The sequence below is a fragment of the Hyaena hyaena genome, unplaced genomic scaffold, assembly GCF_003009895.1.
Source record: "Hyaena hyaena isolate Hyena2069 unplaced genomic scaffold, ASM300989v1 scaffold_1284, whole genome shotgun sequence".
Classification (NCBI taxonomy): domain Eukaryota; kingdom Metazoa; phylum Chordata; class Mammalia; order Carnivora; family Hyaenidae; genus Hyaena; species Hyaena hyaena.
Window position 1 is genome coordinate 141,725 of NW_024081917.1, and position 21,906 is coordinate 163,630.

The 21,906-nt window shown below is 40.9% G+C and overlaps 1 protein-coding gene and 1 long non-coding RNA gene across 5 annotated transcripts in view; one reads left to right on the forward strand and one right to left on the reverse strand.

The window, feature by feature from the left end:
- RORB (RAR related orphan receptor B) overlaps window positions 1-21,906 on the forward strand; it is a 210,925-nt gene that overhangs the window by 110,673 nt on the left and 78,346 nt on the right. For 3 of the 4 annotated variants that reach the window (XM_039223147.1, XM_039223143.1, XM_039223145.1), the window contains exon 1: window positions 21,624-21,649. The exons of the other annotated variant lie outside the window; for it this stretch is intronic. In XM_039223147.1, the coding sequence (XP_039079078.1) occupies window positions 21,628-21,649 (22 nt within the window). In that variant the 5' untranslated portion in view covers window positions 21,624-21,627. Of the gene's footprint in view, window positions 1-21,623; window positions 21,650-21,906 lie in introns of those variants that run through there. 4 annotated transcript variants of the gene reach the window in all.
- On the reverse strand, window positions 16,368-19,158 carry LOC120224901. Its single transcript, XR_005526698.1, has 2 exons — window positions 19,003-19,158; window positions 16,368-17,082 (listed from the first exon to the last, which is right to left on the reverse strand). It is a non-coding gene; the product is annotated as an uncharacterized LOC120224901 (long non-coding RNA).

The window sequence follows — 21,906 nt, forward strand, 5'->3', positions numbered from 1 at the left end:
AGGCACTGTCCTCAGATTTTAGCAGCCGTTAAAGTCAGCTAGAGGGCTTCTTAAAACACAGACTGGTATAATGTTCCTCCTTGGAGTTTCTGGACCACACCTCAGTAGATCCAAGGTGGGCCAAAGAATGTGTATTTCTTTTTTTTTTTTTTTTTAATTTTTAATATTTTTGAGAGAGACAGAGCATGAGTGGAGGAGGGGCAGAGAGAGAAGGAGACACAGAATCCAAAGCAGGCTCCAGGCTCTGAGTTGTCAGCACAGAGCCTGACATGGGGCTCAAACCCACGAACCGTGAGATCGTGACCTGAGCGGAAGCCGGACGCTTAACCGACTGAGCCACCCAGGCGTCCCGAGAATGTGCATTTCTAACAAGGACAGGGGAATGGAAGGCAATACTGGGCTGCTTCTCTGTGGACCACATTTTTAAACCACCACTGCAAGGTTCTGTTCCCTAGCCCCACTGTGACCCAGTCTCTTTCCCAGCCACTTCAGGGTACTCACGCTACTTCCCAGAGTTTTGAGAGCTCTTTAACACAGTGCCTAGATCGCACAAAGTTCTCAGTCTCTGCTAGCTGAGACTCTTCAGTTCTGTGGGCCCTGGAGGGGATTCCACACATAGAAGCAGTGAGTGGCTTTATATATTGCCTTTTTTAAAAAAAAAAAAAAAAAAAGCTTCTATTTTTAAGTAATCTCTACACCCAGTGTGGGGCTCGAACTCACAACCCCGAGATCAACCGTTGCATACTCCACCGACGGAGCCAGCCAGGCGCCCCATATATTTGCCTTTGATCAGAGTCCTCTGGATTTTCTGCTTTGAATTTTAGACCAGAGTGAACTCCTGTTTTCACCTTTGAGTTACAAAGGAAAGATTTTGCTCTTCAAGGACGCTAAATCTACATTTAGTTTACCAACATGTGATTCGTTTGTGTAGTTTTATATTCTCCATTTGTTTCTTATTCTGTTCAGTAAAAATATTCACGATTCTGGTTGGCCGTGAGATGTGTAAGATGTCCCCGGAGGAGTGAAGGAAGAGAACCATACACAGTTCTGTCTTGTAAGGTACTTTAGGGACAGATTTCTTTCTCCTAATGCAAACGTGGACTGCACACAGAGATAATGCTACCATTCTTGGACTCTACATTTTTAAGTGGATTTGCTGTATTTGGTCATTAAAACGTCTCTTGGTGAATATATGTTCCTTAGAAGATACAAGATGAGAAACTCAACTCCTTTGCTGATTTTGGAGCAAAACTGAGTTGGCTTAGCACTAATGACTGTAGCTGAATTCTCTCTGACAGGATTGCCTGTCTCATGTAAATTAGGGTATGTTGTTGGTGCCTTTATACAAAAAGAAAGAAAAAGTAATAGAATCTAAGCAATAGAAATAAGTGACAGAGCCTAGATAGCTAAGGTTAAAAATCACTGATGTTTATAAAATTATTTTTCTTGATAACCACAATGAAAGAAGACCAGGTTCTTAAGAAATAAGCATGCTTTTGCTATTTCTGAAAATTCTGAGCTGGTATGGATGGAGCCCGTGCAAGAGTATACAATCCTGTAGATCCAAGGTGCAGCAGATTGCAGCCCTGTGCCCGGGATTAAAGCCCTCCAAGCTCATCCACTAATACAAGTCCAGCAACATGCAAAATTACTACCGTCTCTCATGGCGCCAGATAATGTTAGTCGCCGTCATACACAAGCTTGTGGAAGAGCTTATCCGAAGTCAACTTCCAAGTTAAGATACTTGCCTTGTTAAGATACAAATACCCAACTCAAGACCTTCTTAGGGTATCGATCTTTTTGCATCTTTTTAAGAATGGTGTTTCCTCCACTCGGGAGAATGACTTTCAGACTGGGGAGGTACAAGAGTCGTTAAGGCAAGGTTGAAGTTTACCGGTGAGTAGAGGGTTATGAGGGTGAAGTTTGCTACTTTAAGTAAGGACAAGTCTCCAGATGAATGCTATATTGGAGACTGCAGATTGTTTCTTCTTTAGTGGTGATCTTTGAGATTCCTGGCAAACTAAAATCTTCCCAAAGATTAGAAATAACTAAAATGCCCCACATTCAGAAGCAGGCAGAGAAAGATGAATTACATATAGGCAAGTATTTATACCATATGTGTATACAGATATGGATATGTGTTATGTCTATACATATATATGCATATATACACATATGCACTAAAGACCCTCAATAGCAAAACCTTAGAACAAATTGCAGACTAGAGCCATAGGACCAGGGAGGTAAAACTGTATCCCCAGCACTCACCCTGAAACACCATAAATTAAGTAATGACAAACTAAGCCCAAACACTTTTTTCCTTTTCATGTTTATTTTTGAAAGAGAGAGAGTGTGAGTGGGGGAGGAGCAGAAAGAGAGAGAGAGAGACACAGAATATGAAACAGGCTCCAGGCTTTGAGCTGTCAGCACAGAGTCCGGTGCGGGACTCGAACTTGTGAACTGCGAGATGAGAACCTGAGTCAAGATCCGACACGCCACAGACTTAGCCACCCAGGCACCCCCCTCCGAGCACTTTTTGATAGTGTTTGTAATATGATAAGACCAAGAGGACCACAGAGGCTTCATATTTTCATTTCAGCAAGGCTTGGGGGCATACTACAGCATGTGGGCTTTAGGAAATCATCATTGATTGATCGGCAGGAGAATGCAATAGTGAGACTGATTGTCTCACAAAGTGCTGAACCTCCCATCCTTGAATGTAACCAAACAGATGCTATGTGAGAACCAGAACCAGGGAAATCTCTGGGCCTTCCTGCAAAGTAGGCTTACATGCTGGGATTTCATAAGGGAAGGTATTTAACTCAGTTACCAGAATATTAGGTGCATTCAACAAATGTGCATTTGCTAAATGAACAAATACCCAACTCAAGAAGTTGGGTTTCAGCCATTTCCAATGTTCAGGTCTCAACTCCTAAATGGCTGGGATTTAGAATTAGATAGCGAATTAGATAGTGTTTCCTCAATATCAAAAATATTAAAAGCAAAATGATGGAAATAATAAAAAGATCAGTGATTGCTTGGGAAACCAATAGGGGAAGATGAATAGGCAGAAAGCACAGGATTTCTACGCCCATGAAAATATTCTGTATGATATTATTAGATACAGTCATTGTACATTTGTCCAAACCTAGAGAATGTACAACACCAAGAGTGACCCCTAATGTAAATTACAGACTTTGGGTGATAACGATGTGTCAATGTAGGCTCATTCTTGTTAAAAAAAAAAAAAAAAAAAGTACCATTCTGGTGATAGATATTGATAATGGGGGAGATTATCCACATTGGTGAGCAGTAGGTATATGGAAAATCTCTTTCCTTCAATTTTATTGTAAGCCTAATACTGATCTAAAAAATAAAAGCTTTTAAAAAATATTCAGTACTTTCTTATGCAAATAAAAAATTGCTTGTTCTCCAAAGTCTACCTTATATATTTCATCCATCTAATAAGTCATATGATGAAAAGAATTTATTTTATAGAATACTTGGAAGTTATTTCTGTTCATTTTCTTAAAGTTTAAAACTTAACATTTTGGAGGAAAGCTGAACAATGTGTTAGTATGTATTCAACCAAGACTAAAGATTTCTGCCATTTTAGTTTTGGGTAGTATCAGTGATGCCATCCAGTAAGTATATCGCTAGTCTCTTTTTGTTTTTGATTCTACTGTCTATAACTTTCCCTGGAATGGAAAATATGTGGGAGCATTGTAGGGGAAATGCTAGGAAATGTGAATGGTTTTTATAACACGGGCTTGACCTGAAGTTAAATATTTACAAGCTCCGTCACCACAATAATCTAGCTACAGATTCAAGTAATAATCACTACTGTACACTGTCTCCAAAAGTAAAATGTTGAACTTTCTTCAATAGGTTGTGCAAGGTAAGTGTCTCCCAAGGGATATTTGGCAAGATTTGGAAACGTTTTTATTGTCACTACTAGAAGCTGATACTAGCATCTAGTGGATAAAGAGGTTACAAGTTTGCTGTTGAGCAGTGGCATAAGTGATGCATTTATAAAACCATCAGTAGATTAACACATTCATTTAGCCTTTTGGAGAATATATAATTTTGACTGCACAGAAACTAATATCTATTTCTTTTTAGTTTAGTTTTGAAATACAGAGAGACAAAGTGTGAGCTGGAGAAGGGCAGGGAGAGGAGACCCAGAATCTGAAGCAGGCTCCAGACTCGAAGCTGTGAGCACAGAGCCCGACGCAGGGCTCGAACTCACAAACTGCGAGATCATGACCTGAGCCTAAGTCAGCTGCTTAACTAACTCAGCCACCCAGGCGCCCCAGTAAATACCTATTTTTAAGTGTGTATTTAATTTTACTAAATACCCTTCAGAAACATCATTTTGCAAATGCAGTTTTGACAGAACAAAACGTAGTCATGACTGGAGAAACCCTTTTTACTGCTTACCTGTCCATTTAGAGGACGTGATGCCATTTGAAGTCCACGTCCACAAAGACAGAGTCAGTACCCACCTTGTTTCCTACTAATGTGATTCATACATTATGGAATTAAATGTTTATTGAGTGCTTTCTGTATATGCCAGGATATTGGGTTAGAGGCTTTCACATCTTTAAAACAAGTCCATGAAATAGTAATTATTTTCCTACATTACCAAGGACGAAACAGTGGTCTCAGGGGCTCAGTCACTTCTTAAAAACACATAGCTACAGGGCGCCTGTGTGGCTCAGGTCATGATATTCAGTTCAGGTCACAATCTCGCGGTTCATGTGTTCGATCCCCGCACCAGGCTCTATGCTGACAGCTCAGACCCTGGAGCCTGCTTCGGATTCTGTGTCTCCCTCTCAGTCTACCCCTGCCCCACCCATGCTCTGTCTCTCTCTCTCTCTGAAAAATAAATAAACGGAAAAAAAAAATTTAATGCATAGCTCCAAAAGGATGGAAACAACCCTGCTCAGAATCTGGCATAATTTCGTTCTTCTCTCTGTCTTCTATACCTTGCAGCATACTCTAGGATGTATATGAGTATTTAGTCATTTTGATTCATTACTCAGGGGATAAATCAATGAATGGATATACAACTTGCATGTAAAGACTTCAGGAAAAGTTTTTTCTCAGTTTTTTGGAATCAAAATAAGACTATTGAGATATATATATATCATAACACATACATATGCTATATATACATATATAACAACATCTACACACACATATGCATAAATGATAGCTGACATTTACTAAATATGTACTATGGCTATGATAGCAAAGTACTATCGACTGGGTGGCTTATAAACAGCGAATTTCTCTCAGCTCTAGAGGCTGGAACTCTGAGATCAAGATGCCAGCATGGTTGGGTCTGGTGAGAACTCTTGTCCGGGCTACAGACTGGAGACTTCTCATTGTCTCCTCACAATGTGAAAAGAGAGCAAGAGAGCTTTCCAGGGATCTTTCAGAAAGGCCCTAATCCCATCCACGAGGGCGCTACTTCATGGCCTCATCACTTCCCAAAGTCCCCACTTCTTTGTACCATCACATTGGGAGTTAAGATCGCGGCATCAGAATTTGGGGGAACATAACCATTCAGTCTGTAGCATCTACTATGCTCTAGATACTGTTCTCAGGGCTTTAGATGCATTTTCTCTTTTATCTTTCAAACAGCACAGCAGAACTCTATGAGGTGGGTATTATTACCTCCATTTCACATGGGTAGAAACTGAGGCACAGAGGATTGTAGCTTGCTCTAGTCATATAGCTGTTACATAGTAAAGCCTGGGTTTGTATCCAGACACTGAAACTCTAGAATTAGAGCTGTCACTATTTCATCCCCCAGGGGACACTGGACAATACTTGGATATGTTTTTGGTTGTCACAACTGTGGAATGATATTGGCATCTAGTGGACAGACAGATAGAGGCCAAAGATAAATACAATTCACAGAAAAGCTGCCCATAAAAAAGGAATTATCCAGCCTAAAATGTCAGTAATAGCAAGATGGGAAACCTTGCTCTGTAACTTACATTTTAGCATTTTTCTGTACTTGAATTTCCTGTACATTGAAATTAGGGCAAAATCATGGAAATAATGAATATGACATCTGACTTTCCTGATGATTAATTCTTACCTGCATTTAATCTCACATCTCTTTTAATTTTGATTTTAATATATAACAACAGTGTATTACACTGTATATCAGAATCATCTTGTCATCCTCTGTAAAATTAAAGTAAAAATGCCTGGTTTCACTTCCAGAAGTTCTTACTGAATTAGTCTGCAGTCTCTTGGGAATCAGATTTTTTTTTTTAATTCTCCAAGTGATTTTAATGTGCAGCTAAATTTTGAGACATTTGAAAAAACAGAGAGCGGAGGTTTTTAGAGTACAAAACACTTTCTGTTCTTCCCTGAGGTAATATCAGAGTAATGGCCCGGAGGAACTGAGTGCTTATTTTGTGCTCAGGACTGTGCTGAATACTTCAGAGGAATTAGCTCACTTTAAATTCTTCAACGCTTCCATCAGGTAGGTGTTCTAATGGCCATTTTACAAATGATAGAACCGAGGTGTCAGAAGATTAAAGAACTTGCCCGAACCACATGACCAGTATGTGACAGAGCTGTGAATTCCCTCTAGTTCCTCCTGATTGAACACCTGTGCTGCAAACCCGAGTGAGCCTCAGAGCCAGCTGGAGGGTTGTGAAAGCATGGAGTGCTGATCACTCGTCTGGCCCGCCCCCCACACACACCAGAGTTTCTGATGAAGTAGTTCTGGACCCGGTCCAAGAATTTGTGTTTCTAACAGGTTCCCAGGTGCTGCTACGGATCCTGCTTGTCTGGGGAGCTGCACTTTGAGAACCCAATGCCAAAGAAGAGTTTCCCATGAAATCAAGCTATTTCTCTCTGCCTCTTTCTGTAATGTTTGTTTATTTATTTCGGGGAGAGAGACAGAGAAAGTGCATGCATGCATGCAGGGGAGAGGCAGAGAGAGACGGAGACAGAGAACCCCAAACTGACAGCACAGAACCAGACACAAGCTCAGTCCTATGAACCATGAGATCATGACGTGAGCCAAAACCAAGAATCAGACACTCAACCAACTGAGCCACCCAGGCATCCCAAGCCATTTCTCTTTTAGGACATTTCTTTTGTTTAAGAAGCTTCGTCTCTCATTTACTCCTTGAATTTTGGGACTTGTTTCTTTTTTATTGTTTTTTTAAGAACTTTTCTGTCCCTCTAGCTTAATGATTAGTGATTCCAGGGACAGTCTAAGTACCACGTTGGTATGAGAAGTGTATTGTAGGGGCGCCTGGGTGGCTTAGTCGGTTAAGCGTCCGACTTTCGCTCAGGTCATGATCTCGCGGTTCGTGGGTTCGGGCCCCGCATCGGGCTCTGTGCTGACTGCCAGCTCAGAGCCTGGAGCCTGTTTCAGAGTCTGTGTCTCCCTCTCTCTCTGACCCTCCCCTGCTCGCGCTGTCTCTCTCTCTCTCTCTCTCTCTCCTAGAAATAAATAAAAATATTTAAAAAAAAAGAGAGAGAAGTGTATCGTAGCCTTTACCTACATCAGAGTGGGGCTGAGGGAGAGCCATCCAAGAGGAGAGGTCAACTAATGATAATACTCCTAGCCAGAGAAAAAGCAGTCTAACCAACAGGACAGAAGAAAGGCCTAAGCCAATGTACATCAGTTCAAAGAGGCAATTAAATGACAGACAAAGGGGATGAAAGGAAGAGTAGTAGATTAAGGGAAGAGAGGAAATCAAAAGAGGTTACTTGCTCCAGCCTCCTTGTTCCTACACTAAGAACCAATTCCAAATTATGATTAAATAAAGAACAAAAAGAGGCAAAAGCTTTTTTTCTTAACCTTCTCTTGTTTCCACTAAGGAGCAGCAAGCCAATAAGCCCCAAAGGTCCAACGATGAGCCAGAAAAGTGAAACATGAGGTAAAGGAAACGGTGGGAGCGGACAGACAGTGAGACTTATGTGTGGTCCCCCAGTGATGGAGTCAATCAGTAGGCATATACTCACCCACTGACAGGCTCCATTCATTTGATTGAATCCCTATGCTAGACACCTGGAAATGCAGAGAATGCTTATCCCTAAGGAGCTTATAGTCAAGGTTAAACATAAGTATATGAGAAGGATTAATGAAGAACACTGGGACCAATGAGTGGTGGAGACATAGGATCCTGGGGTAATCATGGTGGTGGGAGTGGTCAGTGATCTAGTGGGTAGGGGTTGTGATCTAACTTTAGAGATATGCAAACTGCAGCACAGAAAAAGTTAAGTGCCTTACCCAAGAATTCAAAACCAGATATTCTAATTCAAAGTCCAAGGTTTCCCCCAATTTATCTAATCATTGCAAATTGCAATAGCTTCCCAGGCTTCCTCAGAAGATTCTGATGCAGTAGCTGGTGGGCGTCAGGAATCTGTACATTTGACGTGCATCTGTGGTGACTCTGAGACACATTCCAGGGGTCTTCAGTCCTGACTACACATCAGAATCACTCTGAAAATGTTTAAAAACTCCAGATGCCCACACAAAAAAAATCAATGGAAGGTAAGAGAGAAATCCTTGGGCATCAATACTTTTAAGTTCTCCAGATTACTCCATGGGCATCCAAAGCTGAGAACCACTGGGCTCAGCTCCACCATGCTGATGATATTGAGTGGGTTTGCACAGCCTCCTCTGACCACCTCACCACTCCTGGCCTTTCTTCCCTTTGAAAAGCAGTTTTGGTGCATCTTCCCTTTGAAAAGCTCAGATGACTAAGAGTCTGACTCTTGATTTCGGCTCAGGTTATGATCTCCAGATTCATGAAATGGAGCCCCATGTCAGGCTCTACACAAACAGTGTAGAGCCTGCTTGGGATGCTCTCTCTCCCTCTCTCTCTCCCAGCTCCACCCTGGCTCTCTCTCTCTCTCAAATAAATAAACTTAAAAAAAGGAAGGAAGGAAGAAAAAGGAAGGAAGGAAGGAAGGAAGGAAGAAAAGCAATTTTCTACTACGCTGCAGGCCAAGAAAAAACAGGTTTTTAAAAGAAGAGAGGAAGAGAAGATCAAGAAACCATTTGTGACAAGTGATTAGTGAAAAGAAAATAAGAGCTGTCCCAGATGGCAGGAAAGGAAAAGGTGAGGAGAAAGGTTTAAGATCCATCATTGAATCAATCTGGTAACTCAAAGCAAAGGTTAAATAAAGCTGCCACTCATGAGCATTTTGCTCTCACATGAAGATCGTGCTCTTTTCTATGGAAGTTAAAGTAATTTTTACATAGTAATATATTTATCCTTCCTGGTAATGAGGGTTGAGGATCAGAAATTTCTGTCTGGGTGTCTTTGTCATTCTTATTTTAGGAGTGGGAGCACTGAGGCATGCTGGGAGAATGAAGTCACTTTAGATCTCAGGGTTGAGGTTGGTGACCCACCTGGGCTGAGTCCTCAGACCAGGTTCCCAGATTGTGTTGCCACGGGCATGCTATAAGGCATGCGTGTTTTCTTCTACTATGTTCTTCTAAGTGCCCATGCTGTATTAATTACTCCATAGACAAGTCTGATCTAGCATTTGGACAAAAAGGACCATGGTGATACCATCCTTCAGCCCTGGACCTCATTCGAAGGTCTAGAATCATTGAGGCATAATAATTCTAAAGGAAATTTTCATTATACTTTTATAATCACAGAGACGACCCTTGTTTACACGGCATATGCCCATTATGCCCATTGGATCTGTTTCCAAAGGGATGAGAGCAAAGGAGAATTTAAGCATAAACAATATATTTCCATACAATTCCGGGGGGCGGGGGGATAATATTTTTAAACTGCTGACTGTGATTTAGCAAATGCTGCATTCTTTCGTGAATAAGTGGTATCAAAAGGAAAAACCAATATCCTCCCTCCTGCCTTCCTGGCCTGGGCAGCCCTTCACCCTTACTTAATGAAATGGAACGGTTGATGCCTTTAACTCCCTCTTTCATTTAATCTCATTAATGCAGTCTGTTGGGATTCCAGTCGTAGAGTAACACAGGGGCAGCCGTCAGACCTCCAGGGAAAAGTGCAATATTTCTCAGTTAGACTTTTAATTGCTAACGTCAAAATGTGTGAGAACGAGCTCAAAACTAAAGCTGACGCCACTGGTGAGTTTTCCATTTTCTTCTCTCTTCTGACGCTTAGCTGTATGAACTATCCTTCAGGCAAAACAGTGTTTATAAGCTCTGAGCAAAATAAATTGATGGCGAGGTGTGGGAACAATAAAATATTTCCTGACTTGAGAACGTATATAATAAATAAGCCACTCAGGCTTTATTTTACACTGGAGAACATATTTATATGTAAGTATTATCATACCCTGTAGTGAGTTACCAAATGCATAAGTTCTGAGAATGAATTCAGGTAGTCACCTGACACATTACACGGACATGAAGCTAACTCTATGAACATCCTTGTCACAACTTTGTAGCTCTGATTTTAGTCATTGGCGTTACAGTTGTTATGATCATTTTACTTTTCTGACTTTTTAAATATTCCGTTTATAAATATATTATATCAGACAGTTTCTCATATGTAAGAAATCTAGTTTCCAAAAGGAAGAAAGGAAGGAAGGAAGGAAGGAAGGAAGGAAGGAAGGAAGGAAGGAAGGAAGAAAGGAAGAAAGGAAGAGAGAGAAGGTCTATTTGGTTGAATGATCAGGTGAACAATCAGGTGAATCCTATTTGAGTTTTTCTACTAAATTTTTTACGTTAGTACCTAGTTTCCTAAATGCACATCATCTCATAACATAGAAAGTTTTTGAGCATTTTTTAAAAAATATATCAGGGTAATATGAGGTATGATTTGTTGCCAATTTTCGGCTAGTACTAAATAGCAATGAACAGCAGTTGGGATATTAAAATGTAAATTAATATAGTTGTTAGTTTCAAATAATATAAAGCTAACAATTATTCACAAAAATTACTAATCAAACTAAAACTCCTCCAAATATTATATAAACTCAGAATTACATCTTTGCACAATGCTTGGAGCTTCCTGGTGCTTGTAATTTTAGAAAAGAATGGGTATTATTTCAATGCAGCTATTTGATGATTTCACAATATATGTATTTGAAGACTGTATCGGTAAAATAAGCCATTACGAGCAGACTGCAGTTCTGACATCAATGGGGTCTTGAAACAACTATTTATCCTTACTAACGACAGATTTACTCGAGATTGTTGCTATTGTTGTTTAGAAATTAATAACCCTGGACGTATTAACGTCTATGCACTTAATCCTCTTTGGGTCTGAATTACAATTAGCAGAGGCTGACAGGTGCCCATAAATGTTCCTTTCTCTCCTGAGTTGGTTGGGGGAGGAGGGTGGAATCAGGAATTTTCTCTCTGTTGTAAAATTATAGAAAATAGTTTTTGATTTTATGAGCATGCGCGCGCACACACACACAACTCGTTTTCTTAAATGAATTATATGAGCAAATATGTGTTTACATATTGCAAAGAGAAAGAAATATTTTACTTTCCTTTTATTTATTTATTTTTTATGTTTTATTTATTTCTGAGAGAGAGAGAGAGAGAGAGACAGCATGAACAGGGGAGGGGCAGAGAGAGAAGGAGATACAGAATCGGAAGCAGGCCCCAAGCTCTCAGTTAGCTGTCAGCACAAAACCCAACACGGGGCTCGAACCCACAAACTGTGAGATCATGACCTGGGCCGAAGTCAGACGCTTAACCAACTGAGCCACCCAGGCGCCCCTCTTTACTTTCCTGTTAAATTTTAGTGGAATTGAAAGGAATATCCTCAATTAAAGCTGCAGCTTTTTAAAAGTCATTATAGTAGAATACCTAGTACTGTGCTTAGAAATTGCTGGTTTTCGCTTGTCTTTTTTTTTTTTTTAATATTTTTATTTATTTCTAGGAGAGAGAGAGAGAGACAGCGTGAGCAGGGGAGGGTCAGAGAGAGAGGGAGATACAGACTCCGAAATAGGCTCCAGGCTCTGAGCTGGCAGTCAGCACAGAGCCCGACGCGGGGCTCGAACCCACGAACCGCGAGATCATGACCTAAGCGAAAGTCAGACGCTTAACCGACTAAGCCACCCAGGCGCCCCTCGCTTGTCTTTTTTTCTCTGTTATTTTCCCCCCAAATAAGTATCTCTGCTGCTTTTAAGTAACTCCAACCCCTAACGAAACGACAAAAAAAGAAAAAAGAAAAAAAAGAAAAGAAAAGAAAAAGAAAAACAACCACTTTACTTTTTCCTACCAATTCAGTCCACTGGCAGCCTCAGAAGGCCTTTGGTAGAAATGAATGTATAGTAAACAATGGAACAGCCGTAAGCATCCCCGCGCGAATGTTATCATGCGCTATCAAACAATGATTGTGCATTTTCTGCTTGTAGAAATAAAACAGAAACTTGGTATATTTTGAAAATGACGATATTTGTTCTCAGTGCTTGGTCACCGCTGGTCTACAGCTCTTTCCCCAGCTTACATAAACACTGAATAAAGCTGTGACGGATTACATGCAGCACGCTGGAGCTGATGAGCTCAAAAATAAGGTAGCTTGGGTCCTGTAGTATTTAGGATTATGCTGGTAATCTCTTTAGGGAAAGTGTGCAGTATGAGCAGAACAGACACTTTGGTGTCCGAGGGAGCTGTGCACTCATAATTCTCCATTTGTTGAGTGGCTGAGCCTTTGCCTACATTGATAGAGGGCCTTTGGGATGTTTAGCATAGGGTGAAATTATAAGAGCTTTGAGAGTGACATCCTGAGTTATCATTTGACCCCTAAAATAATTTCCGGTGCTGCGTGAAGGTGAGAACACCTCCCTTTAAAACCTACGTGTCTCCTTTTCGAAAAAGGCCGTTTATGTAAGGATAAACTAAACGGATACATGCCTTTGCTAGAACATAAAATGATATAATGTAATTCTCAATGTGGAAACTTGCCATACATTTTGCTCTTGTGTAATATCTGTGTTAAAAATAAAATAGGGGCACCTTGGTGGCTCAGTCGGCTAAGCATCTGACTCTTGGTTTCAGCTCAGGTCATGATCTCACGGTTCGTGGGTTCGAGTCCCACATTGGGCTCTGTGCTGGCAGTGTCGAGCTTGCTCGGGATTCTCTCTCTCTCCCTTTCTCTCTCTCTGCCCCTCCCCTACTTGCATGCATGCACTTTCTCTCTCTTTCTCAAAATATATAAATAAACTTTAAAAAATAAAATGAAAGCTCTTGCAGATGAGCTCAAAAATGAGTGCCTCTGAGGCGCCTGGGTGGGTCAGTCGGTTAAGCGTCCTACTTCGGCTCAGTTCTCGATTTCGCAGTCTGTGAGTTCGAGCCCGGCATTGGACTCTCTGCTGAAAGTTGAGACCCTGGAGCCTGCTTCGGATTCTGTGTCTCCCTCTCTCTCAACCCCTCCCCCTCTCATGCCCTCACTCTCTCTCAAAAATATACTTTAAAACATTTTTTTAAAAATGAGTGCCTAAAATCTGAGTACTTATAGTAGAGTCCCTGATGCCATTATACGTCCAAAGTGTCCTCCCATAAGTGAAAACTCTCTAAAGTCTTGTCGTAGTGTCTCTTCATCCAAAATTTTTCCCTAAATCAACTCTCTGATGGCAAAGAACGTCTTTAAAGTAACTGTTCCTTTTCCATTTCATTCTCTCTCTTTTTCCTTCTCTCTTTCTCTCTCTCTCTGACACGTAAAACAGATGTAAATATTTCATCTATGTTCTAAAGTGTGCTTATATAATCATCTGCTGCATCAGTGGCTAAGGGAATATTAAAAAACAGATATGCTTGTAAATATGAGAGGGTGACAAATAATACCACAGTTGAGTTTTTGGCCATCCAAGCAAATTATAGGACATTATGAGCCTGTTAAGAAACATTAATACATTAGGAGGGAAAAATGTTAACATGGTGCTAACATTCTGATATTATGTAGACATTGTCTTCCTGTGGGACAGTAATCCACCCAAATATCTTATAAGAAAATGACATGTCTCCCTCTCTTTCTGCCCTTCCCCTGCTCATGCTCTGTCTCTCACAAAAGTAAAATAAACATTAAATTTTTTTAAAGGGCATGTCATTTTTGTTTTATGAGGTTTCTCTTTTCCAGAGCAAAGGCATTGAAATTGGTTTCTGGTCACTGCATTTTAGAATATAACCTAGTTCTTCTCTCTGTGCTCCTCCCTTGTCTCTTTTTTAAACATATTTCAAGAAATATGTTTTATTTTCTGTTCCACCAAGCAGGGAAGACATATTTTTCTTAGTTTTGAACTCTCTGAACAGGTGCTGAGAACTTCAGGAATGGTTTCTATTGCTTCTATCCGCGAAGAAAATGAGAAGTAGTATTGTGTGCTTTCGATCCCAAACTTGAGTTACTTGGGATTTTCTTGGTGTGTGTGTGTGTGTGTGTGTGTTTAATTAGTGTTCCTGTTCCAACCTTTGAATTTTCAGACATACAGTTTAATGTCTTTGTTTTCATATTTATCTTTATTTCCCAGTTCATTGGTCTTGAACTGCCTCTTACAGTCAACAGTAATACTCTATTGAGCCATATGAAATTGTCAATGCTGAGTGTTGCCTTGCATAAAAAAGTGGCAGTTTCCTGTAGTTCAACTTGTTGTCTGTGACTACAGATGGAAAGCATAGTCATTTGATAATTCTGAAAGCATTCTGCTACTATTTACTTTCATTTAACCCCATAACAAGGCCCCCCAAATAAGTTTACATTCCTAGTGTGAAATTTTACTCTCATCATTGAATTTTCCTTTTTCCATCTTTAGTCACCAATTGTAAGTTTGCCATTTTCCTCCATACTTACCCTTTGAAGTCCTGCTTGCCGTCTAAGACCTGGCTCAAAAACCACCTCATCCACCAAACTTTCCCAGCTCCCCTCAGTTAAAATCAACATCTGTTCCCCATGTGCATCTAGCAGTCTCTCAGTCGGCCCTGTATTCAAATTATTTAGACCTGTGTGGGGCTGTCCAATTACTGTATTCATTTTGAAGATGGAAGCTTGAATGTGCATGTATTTGAGGCCTAAAACACAAAAATATTTGCTGCATTAATTGTTCTTAAAGTATCCCTTACTCGTCTTGGTTGAGTTATCTCAGATGATCCTCATTACCTCGATAAAAGAAGTGCTTTTGTGGAATTATTTTAAATACTTAATAAAATGTTGAATGTATTTCTAAATGTACAGAATAATCGAGTACAGTTCCATATATCTACTCACCCCCCCACACACACACACATACAGTTTTCCTCTATTATTAATATCTTGCATGAGTGTGATATATTTGTTACAAATGATGAGCCAATCCTGATACATTATTAACTATAGTCCATACTTTAAGGTTTACTCTTTGCGTTGTATCATTCTATGGGTTTCGGCAAATCGATAGACATGTATCCATCCTTATATCATACAGAATAATTTCACACCCCTATTCTGTGTGCCTCACCTACTTATGGTCCCCTCCATCCCCTGAATCTGTGGCAACCACTGATTATTTTTTTACTGTCTCTATTTTGTCTTTTCCAAAATACCATATAGTTGGGGGCGCCTGGGTGGCTTAGTCGGTTAAGCGTCCGACTTTCGCTTGGGTCATGATCTCGTGGTTCGTGGGTTCGAGCCCTGCGTCGGGCTCTGTGCTGACTGCCAGCTCAGAGCCTGGAGCCTATTTCAGAGTCTGTGTCTCCCTCTCTCTCTGACCCTCCCCTGCTCATGCTCTCTCTCTCTCCTAGAAATAAAAATATTAAAAAAATTTTTTTTTCAAAATGTCATATAGTTGGAATTATACAGTACATAACCTGTCTAGATTGCCTTCTTTCACTTACCAGTAAGCCTATGCGATTCTTCCATGTTTTCTCATGGTTTGATAGCTCACTTTTTTTAATCACTAAATAATATTACTTGTCTGCATGCCCCCAGTTGGTTTATCCATTCATCCATTAAAGGACATCTTGTTTGGGGGCACCTGGGTGACTCAGTCATTTAAGTGTCTGACTCTTGATTTCTTTTTTTTTTTTAATTTTTTTTTAATGTTTTATTTATTTCTAGGAGAGAGAGAGACAGCGTGAGCAGGGGAGGGTCAGAGAGAGAGGGAGGCACAGACTCTGAAACAGGCTCCAGGCTCTGAGCTGTCAGCACAGAGCCCGACGAGGGGCTCGAACCCACGAACCGCGAGATCATGACCTGAGCGAAAGTCGGACGCTTAACCAACTAAGCCACCCAGGCGCCCCTGACTCTTGATTTCTGCTTGGGTTATGATCTTATGATTCATGGGCTCAAGACCCACGTTGGGTTCTATACTGACAGTCCCTCTCTCTCTCTGCCCCTCCCCTGCTTGCGCTCTCTCTCTCCCTCTCTAAATAAATGAATAAACATTGAAACAATTTCTTTAAAGGATATCTTGTCTGTAGGGCAAATATGAATAAAGTTGCCATGCACATTAATGTACAGGTCTTTGCGTGAACAGTTCTCAATTCAGTTGTTGGGTTATATGGTAAGACCATGTCGTTTTATAAGAAACTGCCAAACTGCCTTCCAAAGTGGATGTCCCATTCTGCATTCCCCCCAGCGACAAATAAGCATTCCTTTTGCTCTGCATTCTTGTCACCATTTGGTATTGTCCGTTTTTTAGATTTAGTCATTCTGATAAGCATGCAGTTGCATCACATCGTTGTTTTTATCTGTAATTCCCTAAAGACATAGGATGTTGAGCATCTTTCCATATGCTTATTTGCCATCCATGTATCTTCTTTGCTGAGGTGTACAATTCTGGTCTTTGGTCCATTCTTTTCAATTTTGAAAAGTCTTTGAATATTTTGAATAAAAGCCCTCCGTCAGACACGTGGTCTACAATATTTTCTCTCTGTCTGTGATTTGTCTCTTCATACTCTTCATGCAATTTGATTTTTAACATAGGAAAGTTGCCTTTTTTCATCTTCCAGAAACTGGGGTCTTTGGTCTTTTTGAATTTTTATCAAGGGAATCAAGCCTGCCTGTTCACTCTGAGTCGTCTGTGTGACCTGGTGTGCAGAGTTATCCATTCCTGTTCTCCTTCAGTGAAGGCGGTGCTCCATAAACTTGAGCTTCCTGTTGAAGATTTCAGCTGAATGGAGACAAGGGAAAGGGGCTCAGAAACACATGAAGGACTAAAGAGATACAGGGTTTTCACTGATGCAAAATAATCACTGTTTCCTTCTTTCTATAACTGAAAAAATTAGCTGTCAAGAATATATATCTTCTTTTTTCTTCAATATGACGTTCTCCTCACATGGAGTTATGGTCTAGGGACAGACACCCTGAGAGTTACATTGTAGAATACCTTGCCTTTTTTTCTTCCAGAACTTCTCAGACTTCCCTGTGCATATGAGTCTCAGAGATGGGGTTACAATGCACCTTCTGATGATACTGGTCTAAGGTAGAAGCTAATGCCTGAGTTTCTAGCAGGCACCCAGGCGATGCTGTGCTGATGGTCCAGGACCACACTTGGAGTACTATGGCTCAGGGCAGCGTGATGACAGACAGATGCGTGGCCATCAGGACCACGGAGCTCTGGGTTACCTAATCTGCCTTCACGAGATGGGGCATCTTTCCAAATGTATCATTTCCAGAATTACCACACAGAGCCAAAATGAGTTCGTTTCTGTTTCAAGTATCGTTTCATCCTTACCTCCACCGAAAGCAGTCAAAAAATTTTTTTGTGCAATTAAAAATTTTAAGTAGAAAAACTACTTCTGAAAAGTTTCTCAAAGGAGATTTTTTTTGTGCCCAGAGTATCCAGAGAGTGAGCTAGTGGGCCAGACCCCAAGAACAAGTCCATAACATCCACAGAAGAGGGAGGATGTCCTGCCACACAGTGTTACATCGTGGAGACGATGTAGACGCCGTCGACAATCGTGAAATCTGTAAAGGAAACTCGGGCCACTGGGTGTTAATTACAGTAATGCAAGATGTTTCTGGCTTTCCTTTTTTCTGCCTTGTCAATTAATGACCAGGGTTTTTTGTAACTAACCCTTCAAGTGTCCTACTGCCTTTTGAACAAGAGAGAGATACCTAACAGACAATAGCAGAAACTGCTTTTCCTGAATCCTGTAAAAGTTTCTAATTTCCCTTAATGCCAGAGAAATTAAAAACCCCATTAGTTCTCAGAATTGCTACAACTATAATTACCTGGACATCATAGAGCAATTCTTCTCAAACTTCAGTGCTGTCTGTCCTAGGGAGCTTGTTAAAAAGCAAATTCTGATTCAGATCGGTCTTAGGTTAAGTCTTGATCCTTTGCATTTCTACCATGCCCCCAGATCACGCCAATGCCACACTGTGAGTGGTCACAGAAGACATCACTGCTTTTGTCCTGAATGATGTCAGATCCTACACACACAGTATCTGGTTATAATTAAACCTTTGATAAGACAAGATGTATTTAATGGTAATTAATTCATAGCTTATGAGTTTAAAACCACTATGACTTCCAAGGGGGATATTTCACTTATTATCAGTAATTGCTATTAATGATAATACTAATTGCTGCTACTGTCCTGTGTTAGTCTCCTTCCCTGTTATTTAGGTCTTCTGAAGGGTTAGCATTGGCCAGCAGTTCTTCTGGGCTGAATGCTCCTATGTGAGATAAATCAATTCCCGTCATAATAATCCTATAAATCATGCCTTTGAGAAAAATCATTTTTTGCCATTCTCATTTGAGAGTTATTTTTTTCTTACCCTAGTTTCCAATGACATGTAGTGTAGGGATATAGTAATAGAAAAATAAATGTCATCTGTAGGTCACTCAGAAGCTGTCTATCAACTGAAGGGAAGTAAAGACTCACATAGACCACCTCCCAGAATATTACAGAGGAGAGAGAGGAGAGGTTAGGAAGAAAGGGAGATCCCAAATGCTGATACAGGAATTGGAAGAATTCTAGTAAGAAGCAGAGTGCACTGAATTGCAAGAACTACACATGACATTTAAGCAGGAAACTGGGATTAAGATGCCATGTGCCCTGATGCGACATATGTGAACACATACCTGATCCAATGTCGGGAATCTTTTAGATTCACCACCCAGTGTGATACCAAAGATCAAAGGTGTTTACTTCTTTTCCTGAGGGTCTCATTTTTCCACACTTCCATTCCATCTCAATCTTGGGGCTCTTTTCTGATCAAAATTTAGAGTGGAGCCAGATCTTAGAAATACTCGCTTCATCCTGCAGGTTTGATCCTTTGTGACATCAGAAGGTTGTATGCCTCATAAAGGCAGACACTTACTGTCTGCTAGTCAAGTGAGGGAAAAACTACATTCAGATATTTTAATGTGGACTTGCTACAAATGATTGACAAGACACAACCTGGGCTACTGATACCATGTGCAGAGAGAATTTTCACCAAAATAGCCATCCCTATTGAAGTTTGGTATGTGCAATTTGTGTTTCATTCAAACATTAAGAGTTTTTCCTGCACTGCCCACTTTTAGCATAACTGTAGAATTCTGGGAAACAAAAACTGAGGGGCAAACCCAGTATACAGGAATGGAAGTTATTGTGGACTGAGTAGATGCTTCTTATTTCCCTTAAGGGAAAAAAAAAAAGGCAAAAAAGAAGACACTACAACTATAGCCCAAACCAAAGGTCAGGGCACAGAGAGAATTATTGGTTATTCCTTCATATTTTCATTTTTTTAATGTTTATTTATTTTTGAGAAAGCACAGGTTGGGGAGGGCAGAGAGAGAGAGAGGGAGATACAGAATCTGAAGCAGGCTCCAGGCTCTGAGCTGTCAGCACAGAGCCCCACGCGGGGCTCAAACCCACAAACTGTGAGATCATGACCTGAGCTGAAGTCGGACAGTTAACCAACTGAGCCACCCAGGGGCCCCAGGATTACTGCTTTAAGGGGCTATACAAATTCTCTTTTGGTCTCTATAGAAACAAAAATTTTTAAGTATTATCTGGTCCTGGACCCTTTCCTCAATGGACTTAAAATGCCCAGACTATAAAAATGGCCAGGTTGCATTATAGGAAATGGAGTGGGGAATTGAGAGCCGCAAGAACACACACAGTATAAATGTTTCCTTCAACCAGAAAGTACCTGACCTGTTCACTGTGACTACCATTCCTGATGGATTCTTTTAAGAATTAAGGTATTTGGGGGGCACCTGGGTCGCTTAGTTGGTTAAGTGACCAACTCTTGATTTTGTCTCAGGTCATGATCCCACAGTTCATGAGTTTCAAGCCCTGGGTCAGGCTCTGCCCTGACCGTACCAGAGCCTGCTTGGGATTCTCCCTCCCCTCTCTCTCTGCCCTTCCCCTGCTCAGCCTCGTTCTCTCTCTCTCTCTCTCTCTTTCAAAGTAAATAAATAAACTTTAAAAAATAATTAAGGTAATTTGGTGCATCTAGTGAATGTGTTAGCTTGGATTAGTTCATCTCACTTAACACCTGCCTTCACCAGCAGGACATTCTGAGGGAACAAAACAAAAGATGTGTATATTTTGATAATCGAGAAGAACTGAACACACAGTGGATTTATGCAGCTTTGCAGTCAGGGATGCTAAGCAAGGAAGGGCCTTCAGGAGGTGCTGGGGAAGAGGAGAGAACTGCCATGTTCGAAGAAGACACACACTGTGACTAGTTTATAATTGTTGACTAGGACCTTCCTGCCAAATCGTGGGGTATTAAATTAATTGTACTTCATCAAGAGTATAAGGTACAACATCAAATTATTTTCAATCTTTCACGATACTCTTTAAGAATATCATTTCCAAAAAAATTATATGTGCTTTTAAATACAAAGATATGTAATTGGTAAATGCAATGTTAACTAGAGTCTCCACAGAAGTTTAGCAATAGAAACAATGTGAGTGAAAGATACAAGAAATGGAGAAACTGAGAAGTGAGCACACCTCAAGCCATCTTTCAGGACATTTGGGCTCTTCTACGTTTGTCTCTCAGAGAACGCTTCGGTCGAATTAATCCATGAGTCATGCAAAAGGAGGAAGGTTGAACTCAGTTTCCTTATAGCACCTTCATTGTCACAGCTGGTGGGGTCCAAGCCACCAAATCCTCCCTTGATGTTCAGCTTGAAGCCATGAGAAATAGCATGTCACCAGATCTGCATTCATGCAAGATAACTGCCCAAGGAGACAATGGCTGGAGTAATGGCTAGACATTTACAAGTGGCAAACATCGGAGCAATGTCATGTGTTGTCCTTATCGGTGTCTAAAATACTCCGCCTCAAAGATGTGCTTTATAAAATGCATAGTATGAACTACGATGTTGTAGCTCAGAAACAGTTTATTTTTTTATTTTTATTTTATTTTTTTTTTAATTTCTAGGAGAGAGAGAGAGAGACAGCGGAGCAGGGGAGGGTCAGAGAGAGAGGGAGTCACAGACTGAAACAGGCTCCAGGCTCCGAGCTGGCAGTCGGCACAGAGCCCGACGCGGGGCCAGAACCCACGAACCGCGAGATCATGACCTAAGCGAAAGTCGGACGCTTAACCGACTAAGCCACCCAGGCGCCCCAGAAACAGTTTATTTTAAATGAGAGCAAAGGAAAAAGGATTAGTGCTTTCAATTATTTAAATTTATCTTCACCTAGGGCACCTGGGTGGCTCAGTCATTAAGCATCTGTCTTTGGCTCAGGTCATGCTCTCAAGGTTCATGAGTTCAAGCCCCACATCAGGTGAGCTCGAGCCCTGCTTCAGGTGAGAATGATCCCCACCTCTGGTAAGCTTGTGTCTCACTTTGGGTGAAGTGAAGCCCCACCTCCGCTAAAACACAAGTCCTCTTTGGGGTGAGCCCCATTTCTCTCTCTCCCCCTCTCTTTCTGCTCCTCATGGGATTCTCTCTCTCTCTGCCCATTACTCACTTGCGCCCTCTCTCTTTCTCAAAATAAATTTTTATCTTAACGTATAACAACCTCATATGACCCATTCTGCC